This window comes from Sinohyriopsis cumingii, chromosome 3 (genome assembly GCF_028554795.1).
Source record: "Sinohyriopsis cumingii isolate HCF-2022 chromosome 3, ASM2855479v2, whole genome shotgun sequence".
NCBI classification, from domain to species: Eukaryota; Metazoa; Mollusca; class Bivalvia; order Unionida; family Unionidae; genus Sinohyriopsis; species Sinohyriopsis cumingii.
The window spans coordinates 31,036,217-31,050,502 of record NC_142963.1 but is presented as its reverse complement, the minus strand read 5'-3'; the positions used below and the strand labels follow the sequence as shown (position 1 = coordinate 31,050,502).

The following is a 14,286-nucleotide window of genomic DNA, read 5'->3' as shown; positions in this document are numbered from 1 at the left end:
GTTTTAGTTCAGGCGTAAATATATTAACAAGAAATACACAGCATATCAAATACTTTACGTTTCGGAAAGCCCTTGAAGTTTGACGTCTGGAAAAGTCCGAAGTATTCTGGAATTTTGTAACTTGTATAATTTTTTTAAAGTCATTTGTTGTTTTATAGGGTTTGACACAATTTTTCAGCAGATCATAGACTGTATACAGCGGCCATTAAAACATTTGGTGGAAGAGGAAACCAGGAAAGTACCACCGGCCCACGGGAAGCTACTGGCAAGCCTTCTTACATACCCACATTGGTCAAGTCGAGACTCACACGGACAGATCTGAGATAGAGTGATCTGCAGAGGCGATCGCCTGAGATCACTCGGAAACACGTGACCCCTCATGACGTGTATAAACTCTTGTTCATTTGATGCGATGTTTAACACATACCATATTGTTCTTTTCAGTCTGTCAGAACCATTATTTACAGGTGTGCCTCAGAGACACGATATTTTGGTTTATAGGGCAAAACACGCTTTCATTTCTTTATTCTTTTCTTCTTTTATTGGCCCCATTTCCCGCACCCAGCTGCACTTCTGAGCCATTTATAATCAGAATATAAACGCGTTCAAATATTGTTATAAGGGTGACCTCTACGAATCATAAGAACTGAGTCCATAAGCTAGATGATTGCCATAATATATGGTATTTCTTATATAGAGATTATGTCTTGCGGAGTAGGTATCTTATTTTCATCAAACGTATCCATTGGAGATCACCGCTTAATTTACGAAATAGAAGACATTTGAATCATCAACTTTGTTTCAATACTTTTATATTATTTAACAGACACGCTGCAATTACGATTCTGGATAAAAAATTCATGATGCATTAATGTGATTTTGTATGCAAAGAAATGCACCATTCGATTCTTCGCATGGTCGTAGTGTTACAGTTAATAGGAACACAAATAATATGTTCAGCTTACTATATCATTATCATGATGCCGTGACACGATTTTGTGATTTGCTACTCCAATAGTCCAATAAATCAGCCCACAAATATGTATTAATACTGATGGACGATGTTGTGGGTCTGATATCACCTGTTCATTAAATGGACAATTTTTCTGCATGCATATCATTCCGGAACAAACCCGCGTACACTTTAGACACGTACAGGTAATTGGTAATAGCCATATCAAGCGCGAAATTCAAAATAGCCACAGGAAGGATGGGTGCGCTATTCCAGGTGGATTTGCAAGTCACCAAACATATGATTTGCTCTGGAAAAATAACCTACATATCATCAAAAGAACCCTTTAGCCGACGGTAGCTGCACATCCACGAGAAATACCGGTAAGTGTATAACATGTACACCGATGTGAACAGGCAAATTTGGATTGCAGATAATTTCAGCTTTTAATGAATAGGCCATATCAGCCCCTGACCCGAAAATCAGTATCATCACGGGTGAAGGGCTGATTTATCGGTCTATTACTCCAATTGTTCACGCCTGATTATATGAGGTTTAAAGAGAAGAAAGTATCATCAGTAGTGAGTCAATACAAGTTATTTTGAAATTAAAGCAATTTTTTAATTTCGCAGGCAGAATGAATAAAATTCAGTCTCGTGGCTGCGTGTTTGTGTGAGGGGGACAGGCCCAGTTAGGTCCGACACCTTCCTTCCAACATCATTTTTTGGAATTGGGAGTAACCTACAGATTTAAGTTCCGCAAGGGCACATAATTTCTCGCTACGACACTAGCGGTATATTTATATTGCTTTTTACAGACCTGTCTGCTTCTGTTCCAGTGTCGTGTTCTCTTCATTTTGTATGGATTATCACAGATAGTATTTTATTATATTTAATCTCCTTTAGGGCTGTCGATATGCAACCCTTTAATATGGCTAGGGATCAATCTTACAATCTGAGGGTTAACAAATTGGGACTTGATAATTGCTGATCACGCATAGCAACCGGCATTGAAACCGTGCAATTGCCAAGAAACGTCAACTTTTTATTAAAGCGACCGTTCTTAATAGGGCTGAAACGGATAGTTAATTCCTTAACCGATGACGCGTAATACACTAATCGAGCAGTAACAGATTTATCGCAGAAAGAAACACATAATGTACATGATGCAAACTGACAAGAGTTACATGATCAAGTTCCCGGTTTCTAACATCTAGTGAAATCACATAAAACGTGTCGTTGGTGTTTGGGCCAGAATTTCAAACAGGTCGCCTTAATACGCCCTTTTTTGCTGAACTTGTGTGCCGCTGGCGGTAAAATAACTTAAAATGCGATTCCGAAAACCACATACACTGTCCATAGAAGAAACGAGGTTCGTGTCTAATGTGTAAGTACGTGTTTCCATAAAGAATGAGTGAAGATGGAATCACTATTATTCTTATCATAGAAAAGCTTTTGGTCAGATGTGTGGCAGATGTATTTCAGTCTTTGATTTCAATCTTAAAACTTGTTCAGCTTGCTAAATATGCTTGCAAATGTTACAATGGTAGGGATATTGGTTAACCGGTTACCAAATTTAGTAACTGGTTACCGTTAATACTCGAGCCATGAACGGATATCAGAGTAATTGTTACAGACCTGTACTGGGCCGTAAGAAACGCGCATTAGTAACCTCAGAATGTATTATTTTAATAGATATGCTGAAGAAACGTTAGTAAACGGTGAATACTCTTTCTCTCACTAACATATGGTTTAGTATCTTTAGGGGTGTGGGTGGGTGGGCGGCGGTTGTGATCGTAAACAAATAGGTAAGATGTCGGTGGAGCGGAAAGCCCGATGGGTGCCATGGGTACACTTAGTAAACATATTCTGTGTTTAAAGCTTGCTAATTTTAAACTGGCTCTTTCTGAGACAAGATAATTCCTTTTAGTGAAACCAGAAAGGGGGTTATTTAATCGACGTACAAACCAGCCATTACTCTGTAATTCAGTAGCTTCTTAGAGAAGATGGCATTCAGGAAGTTTTACCACATTAACAGCAGTTGGTGAAAAGACTTAAATAAGAAAATAGCATTTGAAATTTCTACTGAAAATGCAATAAAAAAAATATTTTAAAAATTCTTCCTTGTGAACAGTGTCATGCTGCATTGTACCTAGGCCGATAAATCACACTTATTATGATAATGATTGGCGGTTTAGGGGCTGATATCGCCTATTTATTAAAACCTGCGAATATCTGCTGCCAATTTTGTCTGCGCACATTGGTGTACATTGTATACACTTCCAAGTATTTCTCGCGGCTGTTGAGCTACCGTTGGCTGAACGCTTCTTTTGGCGATATGTACATAATATTTCTAGATTTAATCATATGTTTAGCTACTTGTAAATCCATGTGGAATTGCACAATCTTCTGTCCTGTGGCCGTTTTGAATTTTGCGCTTGACATGGCTATTACCAAAAACCGGTAAGTGTGTAAATTGTAAGCAGGTGTGTTTCGGAAACATTTACATGCAGCAAAATTGCACATTTAAATAAACAGATGACATGAGACCTACATATCGTCTATCAGTATCAACACAGATTTTTGGGGATGATTAATCGGACTACATGCTACCATTTTTTGCATGAACGGAAAAGGACTGTGATATTAATACAAGAATGAAGGGTATTTTGTAAAGCATCTTCATAAGTAAATATTTAGACTTTCTTTGTAATGAGATTGTATCTTTGTCTGGATCGATTGGTACTGGTATTTGTTCTTATTTATCAATACAATTTATTATAGTCGTACGTTAAAGTCAGTTATTGATTAAATTAGTTATTTGTTCTGTTTAGTGTCTGAAAGCGTAAATAAATTCTTATGTCTACATAGAGCAATCCAAAACAAATAACTGTTATTCCTAAACACTGTGTTTTACAAGAGCTTCAACTTGAGCTACCGCTAAGTCAATATCAAGTACAAAAAAGACGTGCAAGCTATAAAGAGTCAAATTAATACATTGAATTTTAAACATAAATATCGGTAAATACACAGAGTACAGTCTCTGAGAGGAAATGCTGATTCCAAACCTTTTCACATTATGTAAGGAAAGATCGATTAACGATCAATCCCCTATCATTTTCCCTTCTCTCTATTTTTTTTTACATTATTTATCTGTACAAAATATGTACTTACCTACTTACATATGGATGACTAACTCACTGAATGTATGTACTTATGACTGCTTATGTGTGTGTACGTATATAGGTATGCATTTACCTAACATCCTCTCAATTTAGATGAGATCTTTAAAGTTTTAATACACTATTCCTTTTTATTTCCACTTACGAACTTGTACAGCACGGCTTTGGTCACTGAAATAAATATACAATATTAGGTCATGCATACCGTATCATTGCCCGGAGAGATCAATATCATAACAGATTATCAGAGTGATTAGAGTGTCCATATTACGAATTATACGTCTTGATAAGAGCAAATACAGTGGACTGATACTTCTGACACCTTTGTCTTAGCGTATTTGGGGTGTTTTTGATTTTCTTAGGTCTAGGGAGATGCGGTAGCGTAGTTGGTAGAGTGACGGTCTCGTAATCCAAGGATCGCAGGTTCGACACCTGCCGAGGCATTCCTGGGTTGGATGCTTTGGTTTGTCCTTGGGAAAGGCACTTAGTTCCCATTTCGTCTGACATGATATAGCAAAGTTCGTGCCATTAAAACCAACAAAAGTAAGAAACAAAAACCTTAATTCCTCGTTTGGTTTGTTGTTTTCGTATAGATTTGTGTATTTCAAAGTGGAATCCTAGCCAAATATACAAAGTTGCATCGCTCCTCGAAAACGTTTACTCTTATTTTGATCCGGGTATAACAGGATCAACAAGGCAATAGTCCACGGGTAATATCTACTTCTTCCACGTTCTAGTCGAGATCCATCTTCATCTCAATCGTTCAACAAGTTTGTTGCAATAAAGAATTACAACTTAAAAGGCAACCGTACCATTTACTTCATGGGGAATACGAATGAGCATGTGATGTATATGGACATACAATGTGCAACATAAACGTGATAGTGCATATTATTATAAAAGTTTCCCACTCTACTTTAACAATCGTCATTTTTCTCTGTTTCAGATTAGGTATGGAACTTGTAGACTCTAACGCCAGCAAGGAGAGCGCCATGCACGCTCTGACATGGTGTGTAAATATGGGCCATCTTGACGTCCTTCAAGCGTTACTAAAGACTCACTTTACTGACTGCAAGCTTTCTGACATGGGCGATAAGTGCGTTGATGTCTTGATGTGTGCCGTCAGGGACGGTACGTCTGATATCCTGTCTGAGTTACTTCCATACGTCGACGACGTCTTCTTATGTGACACAAAGGAGCAAGATAAAACTTACGTTACGAAGATGTTATGTCTTGCAGTGGAGAAGGGTGAGAAAGAAAAAGTTGAAATTTTGGCGAAGAAAAAAGCTGACGTAAATGCCTTTTATCATGGGAAGCCGTTGCTTCATCTCTCTTTAGCTCTTGGAAATGTGGACATAGCCAAAGTGCTCGTTGAAGCTGGGGCCTCCGTGAATACGACTGATAAGAGAGGGGAATGTGCTATCATCCCGGCTATATGTTCTTCAATAGAGAATAAGGTAGGCATGCTCCTTATAAATAATGCGCGACCCACCCCACCTACCGCCATTGTATGTGCGTATGAACTATCTTCCACACTGGGTATTCGAAGAATATTGTCACTGAAGACCTTATCAAGTTGCCGAGTTTTCTTTACAACATGTTGTGGAGTTCTTCGTTTCATGCACATTAATGTATATATAAGTTTAATGTAAGTCTGTCCTTATGAAATTTGATTGATCTTTTCTGAGTCAGTTATGATGTTTAGGTCTCCAAATTACCCGATTATGAAGTAAATCTTACAGTACATATTCTGTTCGCGCTTACTGTTTTGGCTTATGTTAGATCCATTTGACGATATATTTCAAAAGCAATCATTTTCAAGAATGAACGAAACGTCTCTTTTTACATAATTAGTTTTCCAAGCTGTAATATCCGTCCCTTTCAGGTATTCCCTACATCTCCCAATGCAGGTCCTGGCATAAAGCTTCGAACTAGTTGTCACGGTTCAGTCATTAAACAGAGAGATATTGCACTGAGAAATATAACTCAAATCTGCGGTTTAAGTTCAAGGGATACATTAGATTTATGATTATGCCTATATCGAGACTTTAATATGGCTACCCAATAGCGCATGACTCTCCTCTTTAACAGATGATGTGTCATATAATGAAATCCATATTTTAATGGTCGGTGTAATTTTTTAAGGATCGGCGACTTTTTACCACAAGTAATCATTTATTGGTGTCAGTAAGTTTGTTTTATAATTCTTGAGTGCTATGGATTTTTTGTATCAATAACTAACATTTTCTTTTCATTTGCCTGTATTTTTGTTCCTTTCTTTTGAAGTTCAATGCAAAAGCAAAGTGAAAATGGCAGTTTGATTATCCGTTGCACTTCTCCATAGTACACGGCAGAACTATTCAGAATTGACAATAAACTATTAAGAGACGATGACAAACTATTAAAAATTTATGAGAAAGTATTGAGAAAATATGACAAACTATTAAGAGTTTATGATAAATTATTAAGCTTCCGAGCTACTGATAATGTACAAATATAACAACAGCTGTATAAAGACCCAATATCACCTTTCAAGAACAGAATGATATTTGCGTCATCCTTGGGAAATGCAATATGAAACCTCAGATACTCCTAATGTCTGCAATTCAACACTCAACTGAATAAGGGAGGTACATATAAGATGTTGACTTTTGTTCAAGTCCTCAACATATATAATAGCATTTTCAGCTATAATACTGGCCTCGTAATCAATTATTCTTCCCCTTCCTTTTATGAAGTTCTTGCAGTGAAGTGGAAAGTAATCAAACAGGCCGATGAATGTTGAAGATTACAGTAATTAAATACAAGTTGCGAGAAAGTAAGAAAGGAAACATAAAACGAATCCTACAATGGGAAATGCTAATTAATACTTCATGTTACTCTGATATTATAATTAATATCAGATTTTTCCGAAACGAATGACACAGTACACCCGGAGAGCATTCATAGCGTCGTGTTATTCGTAGGACTACAGAAAAATGGTTTAAATTTTGTGATAACAAATAAATCTCTGCGCATAAACCAAATTCGATCTAGTGAAAAAGACACAAATGAAGATGCCTTCAAGGATCTAAAATTTGAGGACGGTGCATTAGTTTTATCTCGTATATTATTTCACAATCCAAGCTTTTCATTGCGCGATGTTGCCTCCTGTAGAGTTTATGTCAAGATAAACCAAAAAATAACAATACTAGTAACTATCATTGATAGCGATAAGCAACATGAGCAGGAATAGCAATAAATAACATGAATATAACTAAATAACATGAGTAGCAATAATTAACTTGAATAGCAATAAATAAAATGAATAGCAATAAGTAACATGAGTAGCAGTAGGTAACATGAGTAGCAGTAGATAAAATGAATATCATAAGGAAAAAGAATAGCAGTTAGTAACATGAATAGCAATAGGTAACATGAGTATCAATAGGTAACATGAGTAGCAATAAGTAACATGAATATCACAAAATAAAATGAATAGCAATAAGTAACACGAATAGCAATATGTAAAATGAATAGCAATAAGTAACATGAATAGCAATGAATACATGAATGTCAATAAGTAAAATGAATAGCAGTTAGTAACATGAATAGCAATAGGTAACATGAGTAGCAATAAGTAAACTGAATGGCAATAAGGAACATTGAGTACCAATAGGTAAAATGAATAGCAAAAAGTAACATGAATAGCAATGAATAAATTAATATCAATAAGTAAAATGAATAGCAGTTAGTAACATGAATAGCAATAGGTAACATGAGTAGCAATAAGCAAACTGAATGTCAATAAGGAACATGGGTAGCAATATGTAACATGAAAATAAAAAAGTTGCATGAGTAGCAATAGGTAGCATGAGTAGCAGTGAGTAGCACGTGTAACAGTAAAACAAATAGCAACAAGGACCATGAGTAGCAATTAGTAACATGAATAGCAATTAGTAACATGAATAGCAATAAGAAACATGAATAGCTATTGGTAACGTGAGTAGCAATAATTAATAATTAGGGTTGCTTTAAAAAACGAAAAAATCCTGCAGATAGAAGGTGAACTGGAGATTTCATCGTTGTTTATCTAATTTTGACTTTTCAAACGAGTCGTTACATTTTATATTGATGTTCCTGTCATAAAAGTGAACAGCAGTCAAACACACTTTCATGTTTTCGATATAAAATGATTACAAAAGTACACACTTATTCGTATTTGCAGGAGAACGTGGTCCGTTGGTTGATAACAAATGGGACAAACATACAGCATACGGCCCTCTCTGGAAAGAAGCCTATCCATGTAGCTGCAGCACATTCAGCAACCGTTGTCAAGGAATTAGCAGACGCCGGATGTGACGTGAACGAACCAGATGGCGTCATTAATGATACTCCACTACATATTGCATGCTCAAGATGTTGTTCAGAAACAGTTACTCAATTAATTCGGTGCGGTGCAAAGTTTAATAATGTAAACAATCAAGGAGAAACGCCACTTGAAAAACTCTTGAAATTTGCCCACGACCATCACAGTTCCTTCACAAAAGCGCGCATTGACCTTGCCAAAAGACTTATAAAGATTGGATTCCGAGTTTTTCCTCACAATCAGAAAACACAGTCGAGGACGAAGCGAGGAAGGAACAAGCTGCATGATCTTTATCTTCAGATTTTGAAATCAACCGACTCTATGATGTCACTCCAGAGCATATGTCGGTCTTACGTAATAAACAGGCTACAGGGTACAGAGGTTCCGGAGCTAATCCAAACCCTTGACATTCCTAGGCACTTGAAATTCTACCTCCTATTCAAAGGGGAAAAACTTTGACTTTTTTAAATGCTAAATAATACTGCCGTTTTTCTTTTTCTTGTTAACTTATTTATTTAGAAGTTTTAGTTCATGTGTGAGATGTATTTGATATTCTACTCTAGTCAATAATGATGAAGTGTTTTAAGCGAACTATGTTTAACTGAACTGTTTGATTTTTTTAAAGCTGGGGAATGACGTTGTATTGATATTTGAGATTAATGAATTGAGAATTACTGAGGATACGGAGAAAGAATACACAACGGATTATCTTGTCACTAGTTTTTAAGTAGAGATAAAATGTGAGATGTATTGGGTCCGAATCTCTTTAGAAGTTTTCATTTCTTTTTATAGACACGACAGAAAGATATATATCTATAGACCCACATTTTCAACAAAAGGTACAATTTAAAGACCCAGTGGGTGCATACTTGTATCCCCTCCTCGAAAAACAAGAGTAAAAGGACGAGACCAGACTTAATGGGCACAGCTCCCAAGAGGGGTTAGATTTTTATTACAAAAAGTTTATATGGAACTACAACATTGTTAGTATAATTTGGTTAAACTGTTTCAGAAGTTTTGAAATATGCCAAAAAAATGTGAGGCTGCTGCTTTAAGTACAAATAAAGTATGAGTCATTTTGTTTTAAACAAAAGTGCGATTAGAATCTAGTGATTTTTAAATTAGATCTTTAATTTTCCGCTAGATCAGCTAAGTAGAAAGAGCGAATCGACAATATGTGAGAGGTATAGAGTCTGAAATCCCTTCAGAAGTCTTCTTCTCTCTTTTTTTTAAAAAAAAAATTCCACACCAAATCTTGTTTTTGTTTCCCAAAAAATAAATCATCACTGATATTTTGTTATATTACTTTTCTTTTTATCTGCGTAAAAATGATAAAATATAATATTGCTGTTTTATTTAGTTGTCTAAAAATGCAATTTGTACGCAACCTATCACATACTTGTTGGTGGTATCTAACTTGTGTAAACATGCCTCTTAATTTGCAAGCCAATATCCTGGACAGGTAACTGTGTTTCACATTTAGTTTGCCGTGAAGTAGAATGCCGATCTGAGTCGAGAAAAAAAAACTCAGATGTGATTCGCCGCCATTTAAAACAATTGCAACTGCTATTGCTCACAAGTCACAATATGGCGGCGGAAGTAGACAATGCCATAATCGGAACAAAGTCGGTCTTTTCTATCGCAACATATGTCGTGCACTCCGCAGGATGCCAGTTATCTGCGGTTTCACGAGTACCAGAAGTATTACTTGTTAGAGTAAGAGGGGTATACATTACATATAATTAGCCACCATATACTTGAACACGGTGTCGTCTTTTAAAGTTTAAGATTATCATTGAACGTTCAAGATTTATGTACACAAATTCATATAGATCAATTAGTTTTCAGAGCAGAAAATGTGGGCATTCAGTGAAAAGCAAATGGTTTACTAATTTGTTTCATGCAACATCAATTCTTCCGCATCTGGTGTTTAACGCTGATATTGTTTTATTTTTAATAAAAAGTTCACATACAATAAAGGATTCATGTCTATTTAAGACATTGGAGACATTTTATTTCACTAAAGTCCTCCCATAAGGTATGTTAGTACAAATGAATGCAATCAAATGCAAATAATAGAATAAGCACGGTTTGAACAGGCAAACATGGTAAGAAACAGCATCATTTGAAGCATGACAATGCACATTAAAAATTGCGCTAATCCAATTAGTACAAAAATGTATGTGTTGCTCATATTATTTCAATATTAATGGATCTAGATAAATTATTCACTCACTCTAGAAATAAATACATTAAAAACATAGTAAACCTTACACGCCACTTCTTGTTTATAGCAGAGAGAACATAATCTCTCAGAACTATCAACGCTGAAAAACTGCCCAACTGTTATGGGAAGGTTGAAACAACTACAACAACAATGACAACAATATGTAACCATGTCCGGAGGAAGCACAATTATATATTTTTTCGAATCAAATCCATTTTAAACATTATATAATTAACATACTAAGAACTAGAGAAACTAGAAAACTTTTGTTTCCAAAACTCTCAAGTAAAATCTGGGAGACCGTTGATATATTTTCATTTCTATTTTCATATTGTTGGTCCCATAATCCCATTTGTCCACATTTGTCCCTTTATCCCACTTGTCCACAGTCATCCCATTATTCAACTTGTCCATACTCGTCCCATAATTTCTTTTGACCACAATCATTAATAATATCCATAGTAAAAAATCAGCCGTTTTTCAATTAAACATATTTCTATAATTCAACTGTATCAAGATATCATATAGAAATGCGTGAAATTTTATCGTTTTTAATACAAACAGTTCTAATCAAAAAGCCAACAATTACTACCTTCATATAGATATGAAATGGAACTTTTCCTATTTCACCATAAACACTGACAATATGTAAATTTTCGTACCTTTAAATCAGTTGTAAAAAAATGAAAAATCCTCCGACAGTTGTTCCTTAAAACAACATTGACAAAAGAAAAGTATGGACACTGTGATCAAGGACCTACTAGCAAAGTTAGCGTTGACGCTTTTCTTAAAAAATAACATGGCTTCCTAGCTTGCTGAAAAGATTGGGTTTCGCTGTTTTGATGTTAACTTTACTTGTAAAGTAAGACCTAGCCACTGAAAATGAGTTAAAAATTAAAGTTTTGCACCACTGTATGTAAAATGAACTTTCTGCCTGGGGAACAAATGCTACTTTTTCTAGCTGCATCAGGTTTCCAGGTGTACAAATACATCGTATTTATAGATGCTTGCAACTCGTGAGCATATGTGGGTGGGGTGGGGCTGCAGTGCCCTACGGATATTACTTATTTCTGCCAGAATGACTAGTTAAAGTTGAAATTGTTTGTATTGCAACATGCACAGTGGAGAGGATATTGGAATACCTTTATACTTCTTTTATGTACTGTGGCTGAATTTTTTTACATGTTGAAGTTGTAGAAATCGTGATTTAGCACACATCGGAATAAAATAGCTTCTGTCGTGTGCTCAAAAACTCAGCCTGAACTAGTCCAAAGTACACTAACTTTAGCAGGTATTAACATAGCGAAACATTGCTATAGTAGGCAATACCCTCATCTGAAAATGCATTGAATGTATTATAAAATATATTTTAAAAAAGTAAACAAAGTTATCGGCTCGTTTTTAAAAAAATACAATTTACCCTTGAAGTCCAGGAAGCGTAAATGACAAAGCGGAACAGAGAGTTTTTTTTAAAGGGTACATCCTTAGTAAAGACAAGCTGTATACCAAACAACTCAAATTACGCATATTAATCCGTTTTTTTTTAAAGGGAATCAAACGTTTTTTCTTAAAATGGCTAAGGTATACTAAGATCATTTTTAAATAGCCAGGATAACCAGTGAGGAAAACCTGGGAAATTCTTTCCCTTAAAACTTAAACTACATTTAAAGTAGGAAACTGAAGAGCAAATATGACTGCATCATTAGCATAAAGTAATAAGTAAACTTTCAAATATATATCAGTATATGGATTATCGAATCACATGTCAACTAAAATAGTTAATATCTGTCAAATTATTCTAAGCATCTGATATAAGTCGATAAAATCATTGAATACAATTCAGATTTTCACCTCAACGTACACAAACATTAGAAGTAAAAATATCTGAGAAGTAGAACTTTGTCTTGCACAGGGCGTATCATTCGTATATGAACCTTGAATAGCATTCAGTATAATTTACCATCCGTAGAATATCTTAACAGTATACGTATCCACCGTCTTCCACATGTACAATTCATACTCGTATTGGGATGTAGACCCATGCCCCCAAGCGTGCTAATCGAGTACACTGACTTAATTTGACCCGAACCTCGTTAAAACCAAGAGGACCACGATGTAATCTCGATGGATCTCGATGTAACCTAGATACGAGGCACAACTGGAATAATAATAATAGAGTGCCAAGCAAGCAGCAAAGTGGAGATTTCAGGCTGAATTGGCTACTTGGCAAGAAAAACAGACAAATATTAAGCCCCAGTAAGCCCCAGTAAACTTTAGCACCCAACAAACTACAATGTTTGCGCAATTTATTGTTTCATTTGTTTTTGTTTATATTCTCGAGCTCATATTGCCGTAGCGAATTTGAACTGGAATAAATTTATTGCAATCCATTACAGTTTATGTTGAATAAATAGGGCTCTAGACCAGACTGGCAAGCCGTAATCACAAAAACTCTTTGATGTCAGAGAGGAATTACTCAGTGGCTACGATATTATAAGCAAATTAACCTGAATATATGGGTACGTAAGAAATCTTGTCAGTAGCTTCTCGTTCTTCTCGGGGTATTCCTCCACCAGTTATGGACATAGAACACAATTAATTTTACTAAATGTTCTACGTTTGTTTCTCAGTACTGACCTTTCCACTGTGTGACAATCAATGCAAATCATGTGTTAATCTAAAATACCTTCAAAGGTGACTTCACGGTGAAGTTCTTGTCAAATGTTGACCTGCTCTTTTTTGAGATGCTGGACTGTCAACATAGCAGCATGTAAACAGAACAGAGATTTCACTTCCGGATCATCACCAAGGCCTTATTACTCACTGTGCACTGTCGCCAAAACTCACATAGACAACAACACCCTGAGCTCATATTATCAAGAATAAACAGTTACCTTTAAATCCCTACCAAAAATCATAAATAAAACTCTTCTATCACCACCAAAATGAGAGAGGGAAAAAATGTTCTAAAAATAGACTAGAACTACATTCATGGGTACTGAACTGGAAGTATTAATTGTGACCTAATTCCTTATACTGGCCGCCATGTATAACCTATCTGGAACTGAAAATGGCGTTCAACCCCATAACGACAGCAGAATGGTCTAGCCGAATTTCTTTACCGTCAGACCAAAGGTCTAACCGAATTACTTTTCCGGCTAGACAGACGGAGTGTCTAAGCGAATTTCTTTACAGGCTAGACAGAGCAAAAGTCTAAATGATTTTTTACCGGCTTGACGGACCAACTGGGTAATGAAGATATATACTTTTACTAGGCCTCTTATAAGATTAATATTGCTTCTATATAAATTATTCCACGTCTTAATATTATCAACATTAATTCTATATAAATTATTCCACGTCTTAATATTATCAACATTAATTCTATATAAATTATTCCACGTACTAATATTAGTAACATCAATTCAATATCAATTAGTCCACGTCTTAATAACATTAATATCAATTAATTATAAATGTTTTCACACATTTCAATAACATTAACATCAATTCATTATAAATTATTCCACGTCACACTAAACTTGTCAAAGCTGTCATTCATAGCACTTTAAGAGAAA

The 14,286-nt window shown here is 35.5% G+C and overlaps 1 protein-coding gene across 1 annotated transcript; it reads left to right on the top strand.

The window, feature by feature from the left end:
- The first annotated feature begins 5,086 nt into the window (after positions 1–5,086).
- LOC149802626 (uncharacterized) lies at positions 5,087–10,471 on the top strand. The gene is made up of 2 exons (XM_089951294.1): positions 5,087–5,590; positions 8,341–10,471. Exons 1-2 carry the CDS (start codon positions 5,087–5,089, stop codon positions 8,938–8,940), a joined length of 1,104 nt encoding a protein of 367 aa, XP_089807420.1. The 3' UTR covers positions 8,941–10,471.
- Positions 10,472–14,286: the final 3,815 nt, after the last annotated feature.

Coding starts and splice junctions, on each gene's coding strand:
- LOC149802626 (XM_089951294.1), top strand. CDS start 5,087: ATGGAACTTGTAGACTCTAACGCCAGCAAGGAGAGCGCCATGCACGCT. Junction 5,591..8,340: donor GTTCTTCAATAGAGAATAAG/GTAGGCATGCTC, acceptor TCGTATTTGCAG/GAGAACGTGGTCCGTTGGTT.